The sequence below is a fragment of the Carettochelys insculpta genome, chromosome 6 (assembly GCF_033958435.1).
Source record: "Carettochelys insculpta isolate YL-2023 chromosome 6, ASM3395843v1, whole genome shotgun sequence".
Classification (NCBI taxonomy): domain Eukaryota; kingdom Metazoa; phylum Chordata; order Testudines; family Carettochelyidae; genus Carettochelys; species Carettochelys insculpta.
In genome coordinates this window covers 43,268,023-43,295,120 of record NC_134142.1, presented here as the reverse complement: position 1 = coordinate 43,295,120, position 27,098 = coordinate 43,268,023, and the positions used below count along the sequence as shown (strand labels likewise).

The window sequence follows — 27,098 nt, the reverse complement described above, 5'->3', positions numbered from 1 at the left end:
TGTCTCTGTCTCTGTCTCTGGAGCTGGTCCCACCCCCGGCCTGCGCTCTCCTCCCCTGCGGTCCCCTCTTCTCCACCCTCCCTGACGTCTGGAGTTGGCAGCCCGGCCGGTTCCGCATTCCTGACCCCTCCCCGCAGCCCAGGGGCCGCTATATAACCGGGGCTGATGCAACCCACCCAGCCGCCCGCCACGGCTTGCGGGAGGGACGCACCGGGGCAGCGACGGGGGGCGGCGGCTGCGGCTGCGGCGGCGGCTGCTGGCCAGGCGCCCCGGTGGCGGCAGCTGCTCCGGCTCCTCCCGGGACTGGACTCTGCAGGGCGGCCGTGGGGCCAGGGGCAGAGCGCCGGAGCCAGGCGGCAACTGAGGAGCTGAGCGTGCAGCCTGTGTCCGGCTCCTGCAGCCAGGCCTCGAGGGCACCGCGGCTGCCTTTTCCCTCTGCACGGTGGGTCTGGGCGGAGCGGGGCGGCTCGGGCCGGGGCCGGGAGCGTTTCGGTGCAGGGCCGGCGGTGGGACCGGTGAAGTTGCAGCCCGGGGCAGAGCAGGGGATCGAGCTGCGGGGGCCGGGAAGCAGTAGGAGCCAACCCGGGAATAGCAGCTGGGAAGAGGCTAGCTGCAAAGCCCGGCCTGGATCCTGCCCCGACAGGGGTCGGGGGCTCCGGGCCTCTCTGCCCATCCCTGGCGCGGCCGGCTCCTCGGGGGTGATGCTGCCGGTGGGACTCTGGGCTCTGCCTTGCTGCCCCCGATCTCGTCCCACAGACGCCGGGGGCGCTCAGGAGTCTCGGGTCTCCTTGCGGTTTCCATGGGCTGGGAGCTGCCGCATCCTTCCCTGGGGCCAGAGCCGGGCTACTGCCCGCCCCCCATTCACCCCAGAGACCGGCTGCGCGCCGTGCGCTCCAGTGTGTGCTGGCCTTGGGGAGCTGTTGGGCTGCGTGCGACCCCTTCTCACCCCTGTGCTACCGCCCTTGAATGCCCCCGGGGGCTGCTGGGCAGGGAGCACAGACTGCCTGTTTTTGGAAAGGGCCCTTAGCCGACAGTTCAGGCACAGCCTGGCCCCTGTCTCTGACCCCAGCTGGCTGGTGTGAAGACAGTTTGGGGTGTCTAGGGCCTGGTGCCAAGTACCCATTGCTTTTATTTCTGTCAAGCCACCAGGGTGGGGGCTTCCCAGGGCCCTGGTCTCAGCAGCCTGCCTTCCAGCTGGACAACTGAAGGGAAAGGAAAGGGATGGCTGTGGACGGGGAAGCCTGGGACATGGGTGCTGGAACAATCTGCCTAGTGGGGGTTCTGGGAGCCACTGAAACAAACTGGGAACTCTGTATATGATAGAAATCACTTTACGCTGGAGGTGCTGCAGCGCCTGGGGTTTTGAGTGCAAAGACTTCATGAATGTTGAGGTCTCTACACCGCTCCTGGTAGGTTAAGGAGAGAGGGCTGATAGGGTAGGGCAGATGCTAACAGACCTTCTTAAAATGCAAAGATAGAAGGCTGCTGCAGGGCTAGCTCCAGAGCCTGTTGTGTAATCTGTCCACTGGCATAATTCTCCTCTTAGGTGCACCTGAGTTTTGACAGGCCTTCCATCCTTCTGTGCAAGGAACTCTCTCTGATGTCCTTAGCACCTAGATGCTGCATGTATGGTGGGCACATTACAAAGGTATAAAGGATGTGCCTACACTAGACATGTGACACGACTCCTGCTTTGTGTCACAAGGCTAAACATTGCAGTGAGGTGTTCAGACTTGGGCTGGAGCACAGGTTCTGAAATCCTGCTACTGTCTGAGCTCAAATGGCTATGCCACAATTTTTAGGCCTGTAGCTGGAGCCAGTTGACTCAGGATCTGAGACTTGGCGCTGCAACATTTTTTAGTGCAGTGTAGATGTGCCAAATGAGACCTACAAATGCATGGAGAGTGGACTCAAGGTTCACAAATGCTGTGTTTTGCCTTAATTTTAGTAGGTGTTTTGCCTGGTTTTCATGGGTTCTGATAGTGCAAAGCATTTCTGGCTGGGGCCACAGTGGAGAGTGGGCTTTAGCATTTCTGCAGATTTTGTTTTCTAATTCATCTCTCCACACTGTGCATCTTAAATACTTGCTAGTAACTGTGTGGATTAAGAATAAGAAAATCTGAATTATGGAAGGCCCACTTTGGTTTTGTTATAAAGAGAGTTGTGATGTGCTCTGCTACCTCATGAATGTACTTCCTCCTATGTGCTTTCTATGCCCACAAAAGAGAGCCCCTGAGATTCCCCCTGCTCACTCAATCCCAAGTTCGCTCCAGTAGCCAAGCACAGGACTGAGTGGAAGTCACATCTCTTTGTGCTCTCTGCTCCAGAATGCATTCTTCGGTTTCAGTGGTAGGGAAGTAGCTTTGGGAGCAACCTGGGGGCGGGGAAAGGGAGAAATACTGAGAGACACAAATGCATTATGTTTCCATTTTCCTTTAATGAGGGCCCTGTGGAGGTGTATTTGAAAACACAGGGTCTCCTATGCCTTCAAGGAGGGTGAGAACACTCTCTTGGCTGGTTCCAGGGCCATATGCAGTATATGGTGGGCCAATGAAATGGGGCCTGGCTCATTCTTTTGCTTGTCTTGGCAGCTTGCTTCATGGCTTGTATTACCAGCTCTGGAACGCAACCACTGCCAAACTGTGTGTGTGTGCGAGAGAGTGTGTGCATGATCACTGAGTGCAAAGAAGAGAAATGCTTCAGCAGCTCAGACTTGGAATTTTTAGCATGTTTCTTGAAACTTGCATGAAACTTTCTCTCTGGAGGCCCTTGCCAGAAGCCTGTGTGGGGAACTTGCTAGTTAGTTTTTGCATGAAGGTGCCTGGGAATGCCACTCGAGCAAATTTTTAGTCTAGCTCCCAGTAATTAAGAGAGAAATATCCATTTGTGGGGTGCAGCGCTGCAGCCCAAGTCAGCACTGTTGAGAACAGCAATTAGTTGTCTAAGATTTACTTGCAGTATGTTTGTAGCTTTGTTGGCCCAGGGTATTGGAGAGAGAAGGTAGGTGAGATCATATCTGTTGAAAGCTGGTCCAGTAAAAGATAGCTTCCCCCACCTTGACTTTCCCAGGGTTTTTGGCTGTTTGGGGATTTAACAGACCCTACTGAGAAATAATGTACAAACTGCTGTACTCTTTGTAGCTCATCAGCCTGTGTTGTTAAAGCCCCCTCTGGATATATTTGCATCTTTCTCACAATCCCCTCTAGTGCTTTGAGGTCCTATGTTATGGCGCCCGCTGAAGAGAAGTAAACAGGACTTCCCGCTTCCCCCACAAAGTCTAAGTATTGCTAACTAGCCTGCATCAGAATGGATAGCTTTGACCACTGTGCTGTTTTTCCTCCTACCCCTTTTCCCCTGCACACTTGGGCTAAGGTTGCTGTGCTTGCTGCACTCCAGAGGCAGGCTGTCCAGTCAAGTTCAGCTTGGTGCCAAGTGCTTTTGAGATTCTGACCATCAGTGTAACCATGGGAAGCATGCAGGGCATTGACTACTTTTGGTGAATCTGGCTCCATATCTGCCGTCATGGAGAGTGAGACCTGCAGCACACAGCGCTAGCCACGGTGCTCAGCTACATGGCTTGTTCGTAAGCCTAGAGCAGCCCGCAGAGGAAGAAGTGGTCATGGGGTCCCATCTGTCACTGACTAATCTAAAGGCAACTGGAAAATAAATCCATTAGAGCTCAGAATACTCATCCAAACACTGAAGAATAGTTAAGACCATTCATGTCTGGTTGCAGGTTGTCTGCTGAGCAGGGTTGGTATCATCTCTGTTCGTTATTTGGATGGGAGACTTTTAAGAACACCCCAGAGTTGCAGGAAGTGTTTTGACATTTACATATTCTTCATTCTCCCCTCTGAGTGAGTGCTGACCCTAGCTACCCAGTGCTGTGCTGGATGGTGCTGTGCTGCTGGAAGTGCCAGCTTTCTGATGAAATATCTTTTTTAAAATAAACTCCAGTTGTGACCACTTGTGGTCATTCAACATTCCAGGGGATTTTTCACAAGAGTCAGGTTGTTAACCTCAGCGTCTGGGCCAAATTCCAGCTGAGGTAAGGACATTTTCCCTCCCTAAATTCCCCCAGCTGCTGCAGTTGGAAGTTAGATAGTCTTATCTTCATGCACTAAAAGTGCTTGTAGCTGAGAACTGTGGTGTTGAACATCTGTCATGTTCCACTCCAGAGATAATCATGATTTGTATGTGGTAGAACCTGGGAGCCCTAGTCACTGTTCATAACCCTGTAGTGCTAGACACTCCAAAGTACAGACCAAAAGGACAGACCCTGCCCCAAAGAGCTCACAAGCTAATTAGATGGCAGCGTAGCAAAGGGCAGGGGAGTGGGAGAGTGAGAAGTGTGCGATCTTGATGTATAGCTTACTTAAATCTTGGGAAGATGCTATAGAAACAGGAGCAACAAGAGCTGATTATTTATCTAATGTCATCTTAGTGTGCTTGATGGATGTGCGGTAGGTAAGGGTCTGGGAGATCGGAGAGGCAAGGAAGAGCCATATGGTCTGTATCCAGAGCAAGGGAAGTCACATGAAGAGGACTGATAACTACCAAGTTAGAAAGCTGGTGGGATGGAGGGTCTGGGCTGAATTACGTATCTGGGGGGCTCTAATGCAGCCTGATCTGTAGTTGGGATTCAGTGTTATGCTGGCCATGTCTGACAGGTGGGAGACTGAGGGGTCACTGCACAAGGGAGGCTGTTCCAGTGGGCTCTGCTGATTGTCTCAGCTTTATTTCTGTGGATTTGTAACAAACATTCACTTTTGTAAACGACCCCATTTGCAGCAGCATAGAAGATAAATTCCCAAGTGCAGCCCAAGAAGCTGAGCTGTGCAGCATGGCTAAGCAGTGGGGTTTACTAATGAAGGGTGGAGCTGGGGAATAGCACTCTCTACTGGGGAGTCTGTCTCTGGTGGGGAGCTGGTTGGAGGGGCTGCCTTGCTGATAAGGTGTGAGGGCCCGCAGCAGGGCTCATGTAGAGGGGAAGGGAGGTAGACAACAGGACTGGCTTGTTGAATTTTTGCTCTGGTAAAGCCTTCATAAAAAGCCCAAAGGCAGAGGGGTTTCTCTGTGAGAGACTCTTGTGGTATTTCTGCCATCTGTGTGAAAATAAACAGAAGTTCAAGGCAGAGCCAGGCCCTTTCCACACCGGAAATGGGGTCTGGCTTCTATCTCCTGGGGAGCAATCCCCCTCAACTACTTTGTCTCCCTGCCACAATCATCAGGGCCTGGGTCTATTCCCTGGAGCCCAAGAGTTCTGGGACAAAACAGTGCCCAGGTGGGTGTTTGTTAAGGTTGCTACCTGTAACTGTTCATGCCCTATTCTCTTGCAAGGGCATATGGGTGGATCTCTCTGGGAAGTGCATTGATGTTACTGCTGAAGTCAGCACAGATCCAGGGTCTGACTTTTGAACTGGCTTTTCTGACTCAAGCTGGAAAGACTTTTCAGATTATAGTTAATTTATGCAATAATGGGCATGTAGAGGCTGCCATATTGCAGCACACTCTTGGTTGAACTCATCTGGCATCCTATCTCTGACCATGATTTATATACTGCTTATGTTACAGTGTTGGCCGAGAGAGAGGGATTATCTCCTGAGCTGTCCCAGCTGGTGACTATGCCCAAACTGCCTCTGCAGTTTTGTCTTAGCTGATGTCGTGACAGCTGATTTTTTTTTTTAAACATATGTGACTCCTCTGCATCAGGACTATCCGCACTGATACACACCACACAAAAGTCGAGTGGTTTCCGTTAAAGTTAGCATTTGTCAGGATCTAGCACACAGTTATCCGAGGGGCTAGGGTACCACTGCAGGTTTCGGAGACTGCTGGGTTCTAGTTACTGGCAAACAACCCAATGATGACAGGCTGGCCAATAGGGTAGGCAAAGGGGCCCTGCCCTGGGGCCCAGCAATTCATAGGTGCACAGGGTTCCCAGCTGCTGCCACTGCTACTGCAGCAGTGGTGGTGCTCAGAGCCCTGGCCCCTTTAAATAATGTCCAGGATGCTGTATGGTGTGGTTCAGGCAGTGTGGGGTCTGGGGTGGGGCACTGCAGTCTGGGCAGTGCTGTGGGCTGTCTGTCCTTAGTCCTGCCCTTCTGCCTGAGGTCCCACCCTTTCTGGGGGCACAGAACTGCCCCCTTGCTTTGCCCAGAGACTGAGCGAGGCCTTCCGCTTCCCTGAATGATGGACGCCGTCCTTTCATCAATTGAGACTGCACCCCTTTCTATGGCACTCGTCTGCGTATTTATTACTCTGAAGTCTAGAAGAGAGTGAAGGGTTATAACTACTGTTTTTGAAAGTAATGTTCATTCTTGTGCTCATATTGCAGGAATGGATAAATAGTAGCTCAGTGGACCTTCTGTAAACCAGTTTGTGTGTGTGTGTAGTATAGTGTAGTCTTGATAGACAAAGGTGAGGAACATTTGCATGGGAACAAGAAAGTATTGAATTATATGAGCTAACAGAAGAAAAATTCCTATCGCCTGCTAAGGCATTCAGCATATCGATGCTTAATTGTTGCTTAATTTGCACACATTAATAACATTTGACAGCAATTTCTGGATCCTGCCCTTGCTGGGGTAGAAGGAAGGCTTGTTGCTTCTGTGACCCTGAGAGCTGTCAATGGAAGTTTTTGCTCTCTTGCAGGGTCACCCGGGCCAGGGTGGTCATAGGGTAGTGACCAGATTAAAAGAAATCTATTGGCCCTCAGTTTGGGGGTTGACTTTTTTTTTTTTTTTTTTTTTTTTTTTTTAAAAAGTTATGGAAACACACCAAGGCAGCCATTTGGACAAGCAGCGTGCTGAAATAATGGATGCTGTCTCTGCCCAAATGGCAAGGGAGCCACCAGGGACCCAAGATTCTGACAGGTTCTTATCTGATGGTAAAATGAATTAGGAAAGTGAGTTTCTGTAACCTTTGAATAACGAGCTCAACAACAGCAGAGTCTGAGTCTCAGAGGGGTAGGCGTGTTAGTCTGTAGCTTCACAAATAACAAGCAGTCCGGTGGCACCTTAGTGACTAACAAATTAATTCATGAGTTTTGGTGGGTAAAACCCACTTCTTTGGATGAGGAGTATAATATGAGCAGCTGTGGTTTAAGCTACTGTCAATGGCTTGGAGCTTAAAACATTAAAATATAGCCATTGTATGTTCAAGGAAGCAAGATTGGTGCCATTCAGAAGCAGCAGCATCATTAGTTAGGGTTTCCAAAGCAGAAAAATTTCTATAGACTGGATGCCCATTAGCAGCTGATTGCTTCAGACACTACATGAAAAAGACAGTCACTCAGTGTTACCCACCAACAGATAACTATGATGATGAGCTCAAAGATGAGTTTTCCAATTGCCTACAAACTCCAGTTGACAGCATTCACAAGCATGACACGTGCTTGTTACTGAGGACTTCAAGGGCAAGGTTGTGGATGACAGCAGTGGGTGGGCATGGGCTTGGGTGCTATACTCAGAATGGTCAAAGATTGGTAGAACTGCCTGGTATCAGGGATTGTAATTGGTGGGTACTGTTCCTCTACAAATATAGCCACAAGGTAATTTTGGAATTTCCAAGACAGATGTATTAGAAACAAAACTAACCACATACGTATTGGAAGGAAATTCAGATCAGCTCTCCAAGGTGTTGGCACATACAGAGTAGGTAGTGTCTGAAGTGAATACAATTTGTGTGGCAAAACTGAAGATCTAAAGATCTTTTCTATACATAATTTTCTATAATTTTTCCTTCATCTTTTTTTCACTCCTAACATGTTTATAGAACCTCTTCTTACTGTTTTTATGCCATTTGCTAGTTGTAACTAATTTTGTGCCTTAGTTTTATTTTATTCCTATATTATATGTACATTGTGTTCATTTGTAGCAATTTATCCATGTTTCCCCTTTTTAGTAAGACTCCTTTTTGATTTTCACATCATTAAAGAGCTCCTAATATAATCATTTTGATCTCTTACTGCCTTTCAATTTTTTCCTTTGAGTCAGGATAGTTTACTGTTCTCTTTTCAAGAAACTGCCCACTCTCCTGAACTTGTTTTCCCTTTAGAATTTCTTCCCAGGAGAGGTTGTCTTCAGAAACTGTGTCTAGGAAATATCTGACTTGTAGGTACATATAGAAGTCCCAAAATGTAGATTAAATAAATTCTGAGCTGCTTTAAGTTCTGGGTTGTGTGCCTTGGAAAAAGTCTAGAAAGGTCGATAGCCCTTTGGCAGCCCCCGTTCTTTAAATTAGTGCCTTTGTAACCTAGAGGGGCAGTTTTAGTCAGGAAGTCAAAATACTGGGATGGTACCATGGTACCTGACTGCACTTTACAGAGTGGTGCCTAGGACAGGACATTTTGTCCTCTCTTCAGGGAGCCAAATGCTGTAGCCAGAAATCCTCTTTGAAGGAATAAAAGGAGAATGATATACTGCTTCACTGGCCTGCTGTGGGTGGGTGGGGGCACCCTGTTTTGAATTTCTGTAAAATGTAGCCAGTTCCAAATATGTGGAATTTAGAGCTGGCCGGTGCTAGAAGTTCCAGGTAGAGAGGATACTCTCTTTGTTTTCTGTCTTTAGAGCCTCAACAAGCTTATATGCTGTCTCTTCTTGTGCCGTGTAAAAATACTACATATTTTCTTCCTCTTGTATACAAAGTAAGGAGGCGTACTGGAAGAACATCCATTCTTATGAAGTAACATTACCCCAACAAAACTATTCCGTCTTGAAATTCTGTATCTTTTTTTTTTTTCTTCCTTTTTCTCCTTCCCAAGCTAAAATGTCCTCATCTGAGATCATTTTATATTTAAACACACTTCCTCAATGCCTCTAATTCTTTTTACTACGTTTTTGTTTCTGCTCCAGCCCCACAACCAAAGCTGAGTGCCGGATTCCTGGGGAGGACACACCCTGTTTTACAATAATGCCCTTATCAGGTTTCCAGTACTACTTTCTTTTCCTAGAAGTTGTTGCTTTTGTTACTGTTGCTATGTGGTGAGCAGATGCCCTTTCTGTGAACTTGTCACAGTGACCTCTCACATTAAAGGCTGTCCCTAATAGAGAACATTAAGATTTCAAATAGTTCTTTCTAGTGTGAGCCAGCCATGTTATCACCTGTTACTACGCTGCCTATTTGCCGGCTGGTGTTGCAACCCAACAACTGCCTCGGCTGATGTTCTATAATCAGCTCTGCAGTTATTTCTAGTTTGTGTAGATGAGACTTGGTAACCCGTCTTGTTAAGTTGGTCCTTCTTCCTTACCGTTCTACAGGTAATAGGACATCCCAAAGTGCATTGCCCCACGTTCTCCTGCACTGTCTATATGGGTTGGGTATGCCCTCCCTTGCTAATGCAGTAGGAATGGAAGCCAAGACTTTCCCAGAATGCATTGAGTCAAACCTGATAATACAGTCATGAGTGCCATGCATAAACATGGTGGAGGGCTGTGTTGTGGGGAAAAAAAAAAACCTGCTGCATGGACACAACTGAACCAGGTTGCTTGGTTCTGCCATGAGTGCAAGGGACTGGATTTGACCTTTTGAGGTTCCTGCCAGTTCTATGATGCTTAGTATGTTGTAACTTGGTCATTTGTGAGTGTCGGCCTTGTCGCACAAACACAGATGTAGTTTCAGTAGAGATGTTCTCTGTGCACTTGATCAGTCTCAGCCCATTCACTCTTCCTTGTCTTCCTTCTTCTCATCTAATTAAATAACTTGTTCTTTTAGATAGATTAACTACTTCATATTTCCTTTTTGCTCTCCTTGTTCTTCAGCTTGTGACTGACCTGCTGGACTGAGCCCCAGTCAATTTGCCTCACTTGGCCTGGATTTGCCCGCCCCCACCCTTTATTTGTTTTTGGCCAAAATAAACTTTTAACTGTGGATTTTTCCTTCACTTACTCTTTTTTATTTTTATTTTTTCTGAAGAGTGGATCCCATCTGTGAGTCTAAGTTAAGTCTTATGCAGCCTCCATGTTGATTCTGTGTCTTTTAGCATTTTTCTTCAACATCCCCCTACTTGAATTTCAGTGTCACAGACCTGTCTGTCAGTCTGATCTTCTGCAGAGGATGTCAGAACCAAAGCACATCATGGTAATCGTTGATGGCTCCAACTTACATACTTCATATTACAATGCCTGAAAATTACTCAGAACTATGTTTAGAGTAGCCTCTGATCTTGTAGATCTGCAACAACAGGTTCCAGGAAGCAATCATCCATAGTATCAAGGAATTGTTCCTTCAGAGTACATCCTGAAGGGACCATTGATCAGTTGACATCTAAGTAACTGAAGTTGCTCCTTATAACTTGTAGTTCATTGTTGCCTTGTCTGATTTCTCTTCCCATCGCTATCTACAGATGTGCCCTTTTTACCAGAGTTAATTTCTTTGGACCTAGGGATTTTTTCCAGGTGGGTTCTGCCTGATATTCCCACTTTGAAAGGCATCCTCTCTCAAGGAGGCTATGGGATCCTCTGTGGGTAGCACAGTGATGGTTTCCCAGCCTAACCTAACTTGTTGCCCTGTCATTAAATGTCAGGGTTTACAATATCACAAACATGTCTTACATAGAACTCACAATTATAATCATTCTTTTCCCTCTCTTCCTGCTCTCTCTTTCTCCACTTCAGCCGTCCCTGAGAGCAACAGTAGTTTCCAACTGATATTGGTGTTTACAAAGCCCCTCATCTAAGGCCTTTCTTCTTTTTATCTATAGGCTCCCTGGAATATGCACTATTACCTCTCAGTCAGTGTGCTCTAATCTGTTCTATGAGGCCACATGTCTGGGGAATGGGAGGTGCCATGACATAGCTGGACCCACTCTTATGCTCAATATCATAACTGCCAGATACGGTTTGTGGCTTGACTTTTGTGGGAGGACTCTCAAACACTGGGAGATCTTGTGTCCTGGCTGCTCTCCGAATGGGACTTGAGCATGGCCCACCAATTGCAATATAGAGGGAGTTTTAAAACAGGGGAAATGGTTTCTATTGCTCAAGCAATTTCTTTGTCTGTTGCAGGGAATGAGTACAATGGCCTTTTTGGTGTTTGTGAGTGGTGGGAAGAGTGGGATGACATGCACTACTTCTGGCACAGAGTCAAAGTGCGGTATCAGAGGTGAGGCTCAGGGAACTGGTTCCTCATTCTTCCAAGACAGCACATCTCTTAACCCCTTCATTAGCACCAGAAAGATGTGGTGAAGGATCCTTCATAACAGATTAGGCAAGTGGTGATGCTCCAGAGATATGGGAGTGAAGGCAAAAAGGGAGAGAGTTGGGTTCTGGAGTAAACTGTGCTTGCTTCAATTTGTGGGGCTCCCCGACTAACAGCCTGTGCCTCGGTCTCCTTCTAGAGCCTGGAGCTGCTTGTCCTGCTATGATGCCAGGGCAGATTCCGGATCCATCCCTGACAGCTGGCGCTCTGCCTGGGCTTGGCCCGTTGACGGGACTCCCTGGCACCACCCTGACAGTAGAAGAACTGAAGTACGCTGACATCCGCAACATTGGGGCCATGATCTCGCCACTGCATTTCCTGGAGGTGAAACTTGGGAAAAGGCCCCAGCCTGTGAAAAGTGAGGTAAGTTCTGAAGGGAGTTCTGTAAGCCTCTGCCTGCCTGTGGGCATCTGCTCTAAAGGCACAATAGACTGATGCTCTGCGTGTCTAGGGATGGTAACAGGACAATCCTTTCCCCTCATGCTAAAGGAGGAAGTACATTGAGACCATCACTCTAAGGCACATTTTCTAATCCTTTAATTTTCATGATGATTCTCTGAACTCTCTCCAATTTATCAATGTCCTTCTTGAATAGTGAACGTCAGAACTGGACACTATTCCAGTTGAGCTAGTGCCAAATACAGAGGTAAAGTAACCTCTTGCCTACTCCTAGTCAATATTTTCCCGTTTATACATTCAGGGATTGTATTAATCATTGGCCACAGCATCACACTGGAATCTGAGATTCAGCTGATTATCCACCAAAACCCTCAGATCTTCTTCAGAGTCATGGATTCCCAGAAGAGGGTCCCCCATTGAGAAAGTACGACCTACATTCTTTGTTCTAGATGTATATACTTCATTTAGCTATATTAAAATGGATATTATTTACTCGATCCCAGCTCTGTATCCATGACCTGTCCTCTTCATCATTTACCATTCCCCAAATTTCATTTCATCTAGGAATTTATCAGTTATTATTTTGCATTTACTTCCAGGCCATTAATGAAAATGTTAATTCATGTAAGGTCAAAAACAAATCTCTGCAGCCCCCCCACTGGAAACATTCACATTCTATGATAATTAAATTACATATTTACAATTACATTTTGAGACCTTAATTTTATGCCTCTCAATTTTTAATTAAAGTGTCATGTGGCACCAAAAGAAGTGCCTTACATATGTTTGTTTGCCTCAATAATATTATCTTTATCAACTTACAATCTAATTAAAATTCAAGGTAGTTTTGACAGGCACTATCTTCAGTACACCTGGCATTAACTGTTACTCTCCTCTGTTTTTTTTTTTTAAGTTCCATATCTGCCATTCAATCATTTTGTCTAGGACTGATGTCATTTTGACAGGCCTGTAATTACCTGTGTTGTCTTGTTTGTGCTTTTTACATAATGTCATGTTAGCTTTCTTTCAGGATTCTGGAATATCCCCAGTGTTCCAAGAGTTATTGATAGTTAACATTTAATGATATAGCAAGTTCTTCCTTGAGCTCCTTTAAAACTCTTGAATGCAAGTATAACTTTATCTGCTGATTTAAAAATATCTAATGCTAGTAGGAGCTGTATACAGGAGCATCTGATACAGTAGAGTAATAGAAACAGTGCTACCAAATGATATGATTGCATCTACTTAGTTCTCAAATTCTGAACTGTAATATTTATCGAGCACTTCTGCATTAGTTTTGATAATTCTACCATTTCTATCTAGCAGTGGACCAGTATCATTATTACATGGCTTTTTTTGTTCCAAGTATATTTTAATACCTCCTCCTTAGTTCTGCTACCCATAGATTTCTCCTTAGATCATAGTATACTAGACCTGGAAGAAATCCTGAGGTGTCATCAAGTCCAGCCCCCTGCACTCAGGCAGGAACAAGCACCAAAGAGATCATCCCAGGTAGATGTTTGCTTAAACTCCTCTTTAAAATTTCCAGTGATGCACATTCCATAACCTCCCTTGGCAATTTATTCTTTTGCCTAACCACCCCAACAGGAAGTTTTTTCTAATGTCCAACCTAAACCCCTCCACCCTTGTTGCAATTTAATCTCATGGCTGCTTATTCTCAGAGGTTAAGAAGAATAATTTCACACACTCCTGCTTGTAACAGCCTTTTAGGTAATTGAAAGTTGTTTTCATGTTTCTTCTGTTTTCCAGACTAAACAAACTCAGCTTTTTCAATATTCCCTCATAGGTCATGAATTCTAGATCATTTTTTTGTTGCTTTTCTCTGGACCTTTTCCAGTTTGTCCCCATCTTTCCTGAAATGTGGCACCTGGACTAAGTACTCCAGTTGCAGCCTAATCAGCACAGAGTAGAGCAGGAGAATTACTTCTTGGGGTTTTCTCACAACACTCCTCCTGTTAATGCATCCCAGAACGACGTTTGCTTTTGCTGTGTTTTTTTTTTTTTTTTCCAAACAATGTCATGCTTTTTATTCAAATGTAGTTTGTTATCCATTATAACCCTTAGAATCTTTTCTGCTGTACTCCTTCCTAGACAGCCGTTTCCCATTTTGTATGTGTGAATCTGATTGTTCTTTCCTAAGTGGAATACTTCACATTTGTCCATTATTGAATTTCATCCTATTTACCTCAGACCATTTCTACAGTTTGTCCAGATCATTTTGAATTATCACCCTGTCCTCTAAAGTACTTGCAACCCCTCCAGCTGGGTCCTATCTACAGACTTCGTAAGCATATTCTTGATGCCATTATTTAAACAGTTGATGCAGATACTGTGCAGAACAGGCCCCAAAACTGATCCCTGAAGAACCATACTTGTTATGCTCTTCCAGAATGATTATGAACCATTGATAACTTTCTGGGAACTGTTTATCCAACCAGTTATGTACCCACTTTATACTAACACCATTTAGGTTGTATTTTCCTTGTTTATTTATAAGAAGGTAATGTAAGACTGTATCAAATGCTTTACTGAAGTTTAGATATATATGCCACAGCTACTGCTTCCTGCTTATCCACAAGGCTTGTTATTTTATCAAAGAAAGTTATTAGGTGGGTCTGACATCATTTGGTCTTTACAAATCCATGCTGACTTTTACTTTACACCTTGTCTTCAAATATTTGCAAATGTATTCCTTATTTATTTGCTCCATTATCTTTCCTATTGTAGAAGTTAAACTGACTGGTCTGTAGTATCAGAGAGATAGCCATGTTAGTCTTTAGCTTCGAGAACAACAAAAAGTCTTGTGACTGGTCTGTAGTTTCCTGGGTTATCCTTATTTTCGTTTTTATAGATTGGCACTATATTTGCCTTTTCCCCCAGTCTTCTAGAATCTCTTCTGTCTTCCTTGACCTTTCAAAGATGATAGCTAGTGGCTCAGATACCTCCTCAATCAGCTCCTTGAGTATTCTAGAATGCATTTCGTCAGGCCCTGGTGACTTGAAGTTTTTAACTTGTTCTTTTCCTGTTGTAACTTCTGAACCTACCTCATTTTCTCCAGTGTTTACTAAGCTAGGTCACTTTTGCTTCTCTTATCAATCTTCTACAATCCCTAGCTTCTGATTTACATTCATTATTATCAACTTCCTCTTTCTTCCATTTGTGTGTGTATATACACACACACAAAAATTATATCTTGCTGGTGAGGTACAAAATTGAAATTACACCATGAGCATTGAAGTTCGTTGCACCAAGTTTTCCATATATGGTTACAGATTGTGGTTACCTACTTGACATACCTTAGAGCCGATTTGCATCCCACCCACAACCAATTGCCATTCTCAGTGAATTCATATTGGAATTCCAAGTGCTCAGTCACTGTGAGGTATGAGGCCTAAGGTACAAGCAGTTGGGAAGCCAATAATTAGTGGAAGTGTTGGCTTCTGTCAGAAGCACTACAGGGTCTAGTAACAACTCCTTGCCATGTTCATTTGCTGCTACATGGAAAAATTTCCCCCCAAGGTTTCTCAGTGTGCTAGCTCATCCCCCCCGCAATGCCTCTGAGGTTCGCTAGTGAAGCTCACTGGGCATGGAATTCTCCCTGGACTTACGCTGATGTCTCGATGTGATCTCCAGTCACTATAGCATGAGTATCACGCAAGCATATGCACAGTGAAGAGGCTTTTTCTCTTCTTTCCCCTCCCTACTAAATATAGATTATTTGTCATGAAAATCAGGCATCCTGCTGGTTTCTCTCAGAGGGCTTGTCATGCTAGAGGATTCTTAATAATTGTATACCCGTCATAGGACTAACCCGCCATTAAAACGTCGTCCCCTCTGCAGTGTAACACAACAGCTGATTAATAGCCATGCACCATTATTGTGCAACAGGCTAGCCCAGGAAGTCAGGGAACTCTCCGGTCCCACTGACATTGCAGGAGGCTTTTAGAGAGGCAGGTTGCAATTAGTTTTTGTTCAGCTGTCTTGTCTAACTGGCGTGAGAGGTGCCATGGATACGTTCTGAAGCCTTTATCAGGTGAGGAGCAGTGAGCTCCAGTCTAGGTTTAATGTGCACAAAATTTAACTTGTTCCATGGTTACCTGGGTCAGGGTGCAGCACTCCATAGAGGCAGGACAGGCTGTGATGAGTTGCACCCCCCGCCCCCCAGTACTCTACACATGCTGCCACTGAAATTTAAGGGTCTGGCCCGTCTCTTTCATGGCTTGTCACCAGCTGTATCTGTCTCTGTGCCCTGAAATGTCACCTGTATCTGACAGTCCCCAGGGGAGAGCTCACCAGTGTTCTCAGTGAGGGAACGTGTCTTTAGATTCTGCTGCTGCTGGAGATCAGAGTACGTCTGAGCCAGAATCTCCCTGCTGACAGGCACTGAACACAAATTATACCTGCTGTGAAAGGAAACTTTCTGCCCTTGGGCTTCTGCTCCCCTTTTTCCCCAGCTGCTTCCCATGCCATACGCCGGCTGGAAAAGCCACTGCACAGCTGTTCCCATCCCCAGTCATCTAGCTGCTCCTGCCACTCTTGGCTCCCTCCATGGCTTTAGGCACCTCTTGTAGCCTCTACTTCCTCACCTGTGCAGTAGGAGGTCATGCTGTACATCCCTCTGGACCAGAGGCCTTGCGTGAGATCTCCTTAATGTCTGTGACTCATTCAACAGCAAAGCGCCCTCTCGTTCGCTTTCGGATGTTCTTTGCATCTGGTGGTCACCTTCTTGGAGATGGGGGTGGGAGAGGAGATGCATTCTGCCCTGCTCTGCTTTAACAGAGGCCAAGTACTTTCAGAAGCCCAAGGGCAGAAAGTTTCCTTTCACAGCAGGTATAATTTGTTCAGTGCCTGTCAGCAGGGAGATTCTGGCTCAGACGTACTCTGATCTCCAGCAGCAGCAGAATCTAAAGACACGTTCCCTCACTGAGAACACTGGAGAGCTCTCCCCTGGGGACTGTCAGATACAGGTGACATTTCAGGGCACAGAGACAGATACAGCTGGTGACAAGCCATGAAAGAGTTTCCTTAGAGCTATGTGCTGACTAACACCATGTAACGAAAGAGGGGAAATCTAAATGGCAGGTTCTGGACCATGCCAGAATCCAGGTGTCCAGCTGTAACGTGTTCCTCAGCTGCACTAGAGGCAGCAAGCTGAGGACAGCAAATGAAGCTGTTTTGAAGCAGAGGTTTTGCAGCTGTGGCCTGGGTAAGACAAAGCCAAAACTGTGTATCCCAGGAGTGGCCAAAGAACAGCCTACATAGTTGTTATAATGCAGCCAACAGCTGCATTCATCTCGAGGGAAGGTGCAGCTCAGGCACTGCAAATATCACCATTCCCAGCTGAAAGGCTAGGCTCTCGCCTGGCACTGGGCTGCACAGACTGCTTCCTAAACCTTACTGAAAGGGGCAGCTCTACCTGCAGGGTGTCTGAGCTTCGGAGAAATTCATGTTGGTTGTAGTCTGCACTGTGAAGAAGACAATTCCAGTCTCCTTTTAAATTGGAGAGAGTGGGAGGACCTTAAGTGTGAAATAAAATCTTTCAGCCCCTCTCCTCATTGCGAATCTCTTCTTTCACCCTGACTCTCACCCTTGTGTCTGGTTTAATCCTTTAGCAACTTAAATTCTTTCCTGTATGATAACCCAGTGGTCAATTCTAGAGCCTCCCATCTATAGGTCTCACTGAAATTTAGAAATATGAATTAAGTCTCTGTCACTGGCAGGGAAGTCCAGGGTTCGTATCCCCATTTTTATTAATGAGAAAACATGGAGCACCCACCTGTGTCAGTCTGTGGCATAAGAAGTGTGCTTGCCTCAGTTTCCCCTTGGAAACCACCTGTGCAAAGGCATATTGTGTGTCATGGCAGCACATTGAAATAATGTAATTAGGTAAAATGCTCTGAGATACCTCACAGTAAAAACTGTTCCTCTCAGATCCCTGAAGGGTTACTCACAGCAGCTCTTCAGTCCTATTTCCCACATCCCTCACGCTGACATCTTTAGCTGCTCTGCTCTGCTCTGCCACAGCTCCTGTGGCCTCTGTTGGAGGACCTCACTCTCCTGTCCTCCCACCTTAGCACCCACAAACCCATATCTCCCCCATAAGTCTTCTCCTAGAGCCTTAAAAGTGAGGGACAGAACTCCCTGCAGCAGTCCACGATAGCTACCCCTTCTCTGGGATCAATCTCCCTCTGGTTTTGAAATCAGGCTCTCCTAACCAAGGTGGTTCTTCCCTTTCTCCGTGTGAGCTTTTCTCTAACTCCTCTGGGGTTCTCCAGCTCTGACCAGTCCTCACAATCAACCTCTTGCTTGTGCCAGTGGCTCTCTGTAGTAACTGCATTCTCCTCTCCTGATGTTGCTCTCTGGATCTTCTTTTTCCGCTTCAGGTGTCCCACCTGCCCTTCTCAGTCTGTGCAGTCTGACCTCTCTCTCCCATTAAGGGCTCCTATGCCTTCTTTTAAGCCCAATTTGAGTCAACTAACCGCTGTACTTTTTTTTTTTTTTTTTTAAACCTTCTTAAGAGGGCCAGTGTCACCTTATGACAGACAGAGAGAGAAAGTGATCTGCCTGAGGCCACAGTATTTGAAGAAATTAAAGCTAGGCCACAGGAGTCCTGAGTTGCACTCTCTTGCTGTCCTTGTAAGCCACATGCCCAGAGCTTCTGTAACCTCTCTAGGAGATGTGACCCTTCTCTGGACTATTAGGCTGTAAGGGATAGCTTCTCTTCAACTGATCAGTGAGATGAGCTCATGGGAATAAGGGGACTTCAAAGTAGGCGGCGTCCTTTCGAAAAGGAGCCCCGTCTGGACGCGCCGCGCGGCTGCAAGGAATGTCAATTTCGAAGCGCCGCTGCCGCCCGCATGCTAATGAAGCGCTGAATATGCATTTCAGCGCTTCATTAGTAAACTTCGAAATGGCCATTTGCGTGGCCATTTTGAAGTTTGGGGCACGTGTAGACATAGCCCTGGAGAAACAGCAAGGATTGTCTCACCAATGGTATTGCTGCCACAGCTAATCCCGTGTTTATGCAAAGTGGGTGAGGATGTTCTTGCATGTTTAGAAGTGAGGGGGTTGTGATGAGTTGAGAGCACATCCCCTTTTTTTCTGTTTCTTGCTGCATCTAATCGCTCCTCTGACCTCTTGGCTCACAGGCTAACTCAGAGGCAAATGAGTAGCTCTAGCAATCAGAGTGGAATGGTTATTACACTGTTCTCCAAAATGGTGCTGAATTCTGCACAGATATGTTAGAACTGAGTAGGCCCTTTAATTCCTGGAATTCTTACTCTTCCATAAATCCAAAGGAGAGAGACTGTAGACTGCTTGAACTATTGGCAGAGTGAGAGGTCACAACCTCTTTCCATTCACTTCCCTGCAAACATTGGAAACATGGTGGTGTTTAGCTGTTTCTAGAAAGACTTGGCAACCTTATTTATAATTAAGTGTATTTTGAGACCTAACTCTTATTTCTGGCCCTGTTCTCCCCTGCCTGACACCTTGCACTGCCACTTGAACTTCTGCAAAGTGAGTGTAAAACAGTCCGTCTGGTTTGATGTCCCCTTTAGACAGGGATGAATGACATTTAGAGCACAGAAGAGTTGGCCTCACTGGGTATTCTAATAGAAAAGGCTCTTATTGAAGCTGGTCTTGTTTTAATATTTTATTCCTAGACAAAATACTTTCTTAAAGTGGAACTAGGAATGTAGCGATCTCAGTAGCCTAAGTGTGTGGGGGAGGGAGTCGGGAACTTGAGGCCTGTAACTGTCTGACATGTTGTGAAGTCAATGTCATGGTTACCCTTAAAACTCAAACGTTAAAGATGCTCAGTGATCACCTTAACTCTGACCCATCCTATCTCACTTGTGTGTCATGTGGAGGCATTTTATGAAGAGAGTTTGGACTTTATAACACTGGCAGCTTTGTCTAGTTTGCCTGGGTAGGAGGTCAGGAGCTCTGTAGCACCTGGGTTGGTTTGATAGATACATCTCTGATAACATTGCACCACTGGTGATAAACTACCTAACTTGACCTTTAGTCCTTAAGAGATGCCTAATCTTAGGTACAGTAGCTACATGTCTCTGCTCGTCTCCTACATTTAAAACGTGTGGTACTTGGAGGGAATTGTCCCAAGTGATTGTCCTGCGTGTGGTCTGTTTTGGCTTGGAGATGTACATAGCTGTCTTGTCGCTGACTGCAGCTGGGTGTAGAGAAGGCAGGAGTAGTTGGCTGAAGCAATGACAAGATGTGCAGCAGCAGCATTTAAGCAGAAAGTGTGTGGTCAATTTGCACAGGAAATGGGAAGCAGTTCAGTTTCGTAACTTCTCCGCATCTCCGAGTATTTGTGGCTCAGGGCATGTCTACTCTGCAGTCTTGGATGTGAATGCAGCACATGTGGATACCCTTCAGCTAGTTTTTGTGTACCTAGCTCGGGTACCAGTAGCAGCAGAGCCATGGCAGCACAGGCTTCAGCTTGGGCTGTCTAAGTCTGCCAAGGAGCTTGGGTTCTTGCTTGGGTAGCTAGTCCCTCACTTCCTGCTAAGCTGTGCAGCTTCCTGTTAAACCCTGTGCAGGGGTTCAGGGCTGCAGCAGGGAGATGTGCTTTTCCCCCAGCCTCCAAGATCAAGCTGCTGTGGCTGGCTGGAGCTGGAGCCCCAACATCTTGCCCCAGCCAGAGCCCCCGCCCCAAGTTGGAACCACCTCCTGTGCTCCAAGCCCCTCACTCCCAGCCCTATCTCAAAGCCCACACTGCCAGTCCAGGTTTTCATTGTGCTGCAGGGATTGGCACTGGGGCAGAGTTAAGGCTGTTTTGGATGACTTTCTCTAGCATTTCTGGATTCCCTTATGTTTATTTTTTAAGTAAAACATGAGTGTTGAAATTCCAAGCATTGTAACTCTTGTGTCTTTTGAGAAAATTACATTTGCTTAAGAGTAAAAGGCCCCCTTCATCAAAAGATGTGTAGGCATCTACTTTCATTGATTTCAATGAGAGGATTTGGGTTGGCATCCTGGTGTAATATATGAATATTCATGAACTGAACAGTACCATAGTAAAGGGCTTGGGATGGATTTTTGATGTGAGGCAGTAACCCACTTTTGAAATAACTCCCCTGACAGTAACTTTCTAAGATGTGGGGTTCCTGGCCAGTCTGGCTGTGTGATGACGCAGCCTGACACAGTAAGTTTGAGTCATTTAGCCCACAGCAATGGAGTCAAGAAGTAAAATGCAGAAACATCTGTCTCTGCCCCAGGCTGTAATAAGATCTGCACCCTCTCTATCCATTCCACACTGCACTAGGGCTTTCACTGTTCACTAAGCTCCAGGGAAACTAACATGAACGTTCCCAGCCCAGAATGCTGGACATGTTGCATGAGCAGGAAATTGATGGAACCAAAGAGGGAATGGCTTAGGCAGGTCTTTACGGCTCTTCTGGTCCTGATTAGTCGTTCCTGGAACGATAGCACTCCCTCCAGTTGCCTGCAGTTCTTCCCAGAGATCGGTGTAGATTTTACACATCTACAGTCACAGGCTGAACTATATCTTGGACCTCACCACTCCTGCACTGAGATTCTTGCTTAGAAGCAGCCTGATCAGGTGAAGCCAACCATGTGCTTTGAGCAGCCACTAAAGAAAATATTTCGTTTGCAATATCGTATCTGCCTGTTACAGCATCAGCCTGAGACAGGTTAGATAGTAAAAGTCTCTCCCATTGTGAATAGGTGTAGTGTGCCCCTCAGACACACCCTGTGCCACAGTGCTGTACCAGGACTGTCCTGGACTAATCCAGACCTCAGTTCTGCAGTGTGCCTGGGCTCAGTCCAGCTGGGGAACTTGGCAGCATGATGAGAGGCCCCTCTCTGGGGAGCTGTTCTTGCTCTCTCAGCCGTGGGAGGGTCAGTGTTGCTCCTGGCACATGAGACCGCTACAAGTATCTTCACAGGCTCTCTGTTTATACTCCCACGCATTTGCATTTAGAGGCAGGGGAATCTCTGCTGTTGCACAAGATTCTTCACTGCTGCACAGTTCTTAGGTGAAACGAGTTTGCCTCGCTCTAGAGTCCACGTTAGTGAAATGGAGTCATTTTGTCACAGGTTGGAATGATCGACCAGCACTCTGCTACAAAGAGCCCAGAACTGGCCTAGGAGGTGGAGCTGCTGAGCAGGAGAGAGGCACAGTGTGGGCAGAGGGGAAGAGCGCATCAGACTGAAATAGCCAGGGGTGCTGCAGTTCGGGACTGAGGAGCATCTGCAGATCCAGGAGAGGGAATCATGCACAGCCACTGCTTATGCTGCTGCCAGTGTGACCGGGTGTGGGGGCAATTGCCAGCTGCATCACTCCCCCAGCCTTGTTTGGCTGTTCTAATGCGGGGCCTGTATCTTGTTCCAGCTGGATGAGGAAGAGGAGAGGAGGAAAAGGCGCCGGGAGAAAAACAAAGTAGCAGCAGCTCGATGTCGTAACAAGAAGAAGGAGAGGACAGAATTCCTACAGCGGGTGAGTGCCCTGGGTCCCTTCCCTGAGAAGCTGGGTACAGCTTCCCCCTCTCCAGCTGGGCTGCCCTGCGGCATGCACCCCTCCCTCCTCTCCACCGGGAGAGGCAAAGGTGGAACGTACACCCTGCCCTGCCCCTCCCCAAGTTCTTCAGGAACTGATCGGCAAAGGGTGTTGATTCTGCTGATTTCTTCCTTTTCCTTTCACCGCTAGGCTCAGAGCTCCCTCCTCCAGTCACCTCCTCATTCTGCCTTTGGCCCAAGCAGCTGCCCACAGCCCCGAGACTGCATCTGCCAGGCACAAGGCCTCTGATTTGGCAATTGCATGGTATTTTTTCCCCCCACGGGCCTTGTGGAGTAAATGGACCAAGATGTCATGTGGCTGTTACCATTTAAAGCAGCAGCATGGAATGTGATGGGCATTTGACATGCGTACCTCTAGTGTCTGAGCTGAATTCTGTGTGCGGCCCCGCAGAGTGAACATCTCACCCAAATAACCACAAGGGGCCACCGGCCCAACCAATGCACCACAAAAAGGTGCCCAGAGGATACAAGATGCTGACATGCAGTAGTGGAATGCCCAGGGTCTGGCAATTTTGTCCCCGAGCCCAGCGATTCATAAAGGCACATGTAACTGTATCTCCCAGAATGACTCCCCAGTACTACTAGTACACAGGTGTACTTGTCCTCCTACAGTACATGGTGCCACCCCAAAGATCACCCCCCCAATGCACTTCTTCTCCCTCAGCAGGGATACATGCCATATCTCAGCATAGTCGTGTGGTGAGGAGCAACCTCTTGGACTTGGGGCTCCTTACACGGAACACCTAGGGTATTTTTAAAGCAAATTCTCTTGATCAGATAAGTCAGTAAAGTCTGAACTATGAAAAGATCAGAAATCCTTGTTGCTTCTCTTCTCCCTGAGAAGCTGGGTCTCCTTTAGTTACTGGGTTTTGTTTACTTCAGGGCAGAAATATACCTCTACCGGCTGAACCTCTCTAGTCTGGTACTTTCTCATCCAGCAGTGTCTGTCGTCTGGCATGCTTTTAGTTAGCTGGATGAGCACTTATCACGGGTGTGGCCAGGTTTCCCATGGTCCCATAAAGGTTATTTACAGCCACCAGTTCTGGCTCTGTGTGTTCTGTGCTGTAATTTACCCCAGGTGTCTTCTAAGAGCCCGCCAAGAAGCAGAAGTGTTGGTAATACTGCTAGACAATATTGATCTCCTGTGGTCTGGTAAATTCTCTTGTTTGGCACCAGTCGGGTCATGAGGGTGCCAGACTAGAGAGTTTCGACTTGTAGTGCAAAACATATTTTTGGTAGTATTCAGTTCAGTTTTATTAGATTGCATATGATGATTCTTTTGGGAATACAAGAAAAACACACACAATCTAAAAAAACCAACAGCCATATAACTATTTTCAGTCAGAAGTCTCTTGTTTGGCAAAGTACTAAATGGGCAAAAATTGCTATTTGATTACTACTGGGGATTGTGAAAGCACTAAAAATACTGTCCTTTGAGGGGGTGATAAAGATTTTTTTTTTTTTTTTAAATACAAAGGAGAGATAATAAAACACATGTTCTCAGAAGCTGGAAAATTATACAGGCCAAAAGGTAGCTATTGGGTAAATCTTCCAACATTCCAAATTAACGCAGGCAAAACTGAAGATAGGAGGGAACTTTTCCAGATCTACCTTTGGACAGCAGTTTCTGTGGTTTGAAATCTTAGCTGAGTATATCCTTCATGTAAATGGGGATTTGATAACTCTCTCAAATATGGGTCAAAATCATTGGCCAACATCAGAGTAGAAAATCACAGGGTAAACTCATGAGTCTCTTAGCCAGATCTTCTTGTTGAGGAATACTTACCACTCAATGAGTAGTTGATTCAAACAGATTGACAATAAGTGAGTAGTAGAAAGCCTCCTCCTATCTATGCCCATTTGGAGGGGGTCACGTGAGAGAAGCCAGGAGTGCACAGGTTGTTCCTCTGTCTCCTAACAAAGACAGGGCAATCTATAATCCTGGAAGAGCACTAGTTTTAGACAAAAATTTTTAAGAAAAGTAACACAAACTCCTCAGCATGTAAAGTGAGACCAGGAGAATTAAGGTCAAAATAACTTTTTGAGAAGACTGTTTCAAAGGCCAAAGTTTTGCGTAGGTAATAATGGGGACATGACTTCTGAGTAACTCAACTGCACATACTAAGACCTGATGGGATTTACACATGTTGATGATCTCAGAAGCATGGTAGTTGTACATTTAAGCCATTCCCCCAAGACAGGTGTGTGTATATACCCACTAAAAGTGTGTGCACCTTGCATGTGCCAATGGTGCCAATTCATTGTACTGGAAAAAGCAGCCCGGTTTGCTTGGATCATGTTAACCAGAACAAATCATTTTAGTAAATGTGCAGTAGGGAACAGTCTTGCTTTGGATCCCAGAGCGTGGCTGTGAGGGAGAGTCCGAGCAGATCCCAGCATTAGATTCTGCTGACTAGTAGAAATAGTCAGGTCAGAAGAGTTGGCTGTGCTGCGTGGCCATCAGTTTCACATTGGGCTGCTGAGCAATATGAAGCTGGGCTGATTTGCAAATAGACATTGATTGGTAGAGGACAGTTTCTGTTTGTATATTGGAGAGGCAGAAGAGGGAGGTTCAGTGATGGGAGCTATAAAGCAGGTTGTTTTTTCTCTGTACATGTAAGATGGCAGATTAAAGGTGTGTCTGTGTCTCTGGCCCTGCTAGGAGTCTGAGCGTCTGGAGCTGATGAATGCCGAGCTGAAAGCCCAGATAGAGGAGTTGAAGCAGGAGAGGCAGCAGCTCATTCTGATGCTGAACAGACACCGTCCCACTTGCATTGTGCGAACAGACAGCATCAAGACACCGGAAAGTGAAGCCAACCCATTGCTTGAACAGCTAGAGAAAAAGTGAAGGTGGCACTAGCCAGGAAAAGGAGGAGACGACAAATTGGGGTCTCCAAAAACCTCACTTACGTACTGTATGAAGAACTGTGTCCCAAGGCCTTGTCCAGCCAGAACCCAGTGGCTTCCCTTGGGAATTACAGGCCAACCAAATAAGGGGAAGGAGAACATCAGAAATCTGCCATTCATCCCATTCTGAAGCTGAACCTGGAATGGGTCTAGCAGGTGTGATGAGGGCCGCCTCTTGCAGTACCTCTTCAACCTGCTCACCAGCCCTAAGGATCAAGCAAATAGCCCATTGCAGGGCATTCTGAAGCTGGATCACGTTGGGGGTATGGGGAGGGAAGCTGCAGCTTCCCTTCTTCCCCCACTTACTGGTATGCACCTACCTGGGAGTGGGGGCTTGACCCAGGAGAAATGAACGTGTGGGAGATGCATGACATGCTGGCTGTACCTCCCAGGTCTGTCTTATCTCCGGCCATCTGGATCTTGCCACTGCTCCATGTGCACACTCCAGAATGGAATCGGAAACAAAGAATTGCAAACACTTGATACAAGCCCTGCCTCTCGGCGGGGCCTGTCCATGGCACTGTGGCGCAGGCGCCCCACAAGCACACTCAGTATAATGTTTACAGCCCAGCTGTCCCTCTCGGCCGTGCTTTTGAATGCACATTTTTACACTTTTTTTATATTTTTTACAAAGTTTTTATACAGCAATCTCTATATGGATTTATATAATCACTAGACGTGATCCCATAGAAATGTACGTTATATTGGTCCATTTGTTACAAATGCATATGGCACAGTTATCTCATTGTGTTACTTGTTAGGTGGGGTCTGGCTTCTTTCCCCTTGGCATGCTGGGAAAGAGGCCCGTACAGCCCTTCGCACTGGCTCCGCTGCCATCTCCATCAATGTACATCCTTTGTAATATGCAGTCCTTTATCTCTCAGTAAATGTTACTTTGACTTACTCCCCTGCCTCCTTCACTTTGTCTGGATTTTATCCGCAGTGCTGGGCCAAGACTCTGCTCAACCCTTTACACCAGAGCAGTGACTGCTGGCTGACAACGTGTTGGCTACATGTGCTGGCTGATGGACACTGGCTCAGTGGGGTTAGTTCCTGAGCCAGGATGATGCGTGTACGCATGAGTAATGGTGGCATAACTCAGGTTCACATTGACCTGTGGCCAGGGTGGGGTGTTTAAGGCACCTGCAGAGCCAGCAGGTGTGAGTTACGGAGGCCCTGTCTTTTCGAGCCCTCCTCTGAGTTGCTCTTCTTGGTCCTGTCCCATGCTGGGAGGTGCAAAGAAATATAGATGACCACATTTAGAAAGGGGAAGTGGGCAGGCCTCATGTGCACGGGAGGTAAGACGTCGCTGTGCCTGTTCCTGGCTCCCTGACGTGCCTTTCCTGGGCAGCCATAGGAGAAGCCCAAATGCTTCTCCAGCCTCTGTATGTGCTGGTGTGCAGCATGAAGGGCCAGAGGTCGAACCATGAGTCTTCTGTTTCCAGTGAGCAGGTGCGTTCTTCAACTCAGGTCTTAGTTGTATAAAAATCACTGTAATAAAGAAGCTAGTAACTGTGTCCACGTGTGTTTGACTCAGAGACCCCAGTGCAAGTCTCCTTCGCTGTACACCAATGAGAAATGGGGCCCAAACCCAACCCATTGTCCCTGCTCTGAGGGGGGGGAGGGTGTCAAAAAGTGGGGGAGGAAAAACACCTGCCGTTTGTCTGCACCAGTGCTGCAGCACATCATGAACGTGAGTAGAGCTACCTGGATTGCTAGGTGCTCCACGTAGCTGCACCATTAGGAATATCCTGGCTCCTGGCATCCACTGGCTCCCCAGTCTGAGAGCTGAAGTGGGGAGAGGAGAAACCAGATTGACTAAGGCGGGGGGTGAGCCTTGTCAGAATACAGCTGTGCAAGAAGTCAGCCCTGCCAGGGAGCGCTCTCCCGCAACAGGTTACAGCATGTTGGGCAAACCTGCCTCAGTTTCCCATCTCAGGTAACCCTACGGCTCTAGGCCAGGCTCTCTTCAACAAAACTCCCGCCTGGGGGACAGTTTGTAACCGTCT

General features: G+C 46.7%; 1 protein-coding gene across 2 annotated transcripts; it reads left to right on the top strand.

Annotated features, from left to right (window-relative positions):
- Positions 1 to 25,993, top strand: JDP2 (Jun dimerization protein 2). 2 transcript variants are annotated; one of them, XM_074998797.1, is made up of 4 exons: positions 1 to 442; positions 11,339 to 11,562; positions 21,998 to 22,102; positions 24,845 to 25,993. In XM_074998797.1, the coding sequence occupies exons 2-4, from the start codon at positions 11,362 to 11,364 to the stop codon at positions 25,028 to 25,030; spliced, it is 492 nt and encodes a 163-aa protein (XP_074854898.1). In that variant the 5' UTR covers positions 1 to 442; positions 11,339 to 11,361; the 3' UTR covers positions 25,031 to 25,993. The 2 variants fall into 2 exon arrangements, with proteins under 2 accessions (XP_074854898.1, XP_074854896.1); XM_074998795.1 differs by lacking the exon at positions 1 to 442 and adding an exon at positions 9,498 to 11,103.
- Positions 25,994 to 27,098: the final 1,105 nt, after the last annotated feature.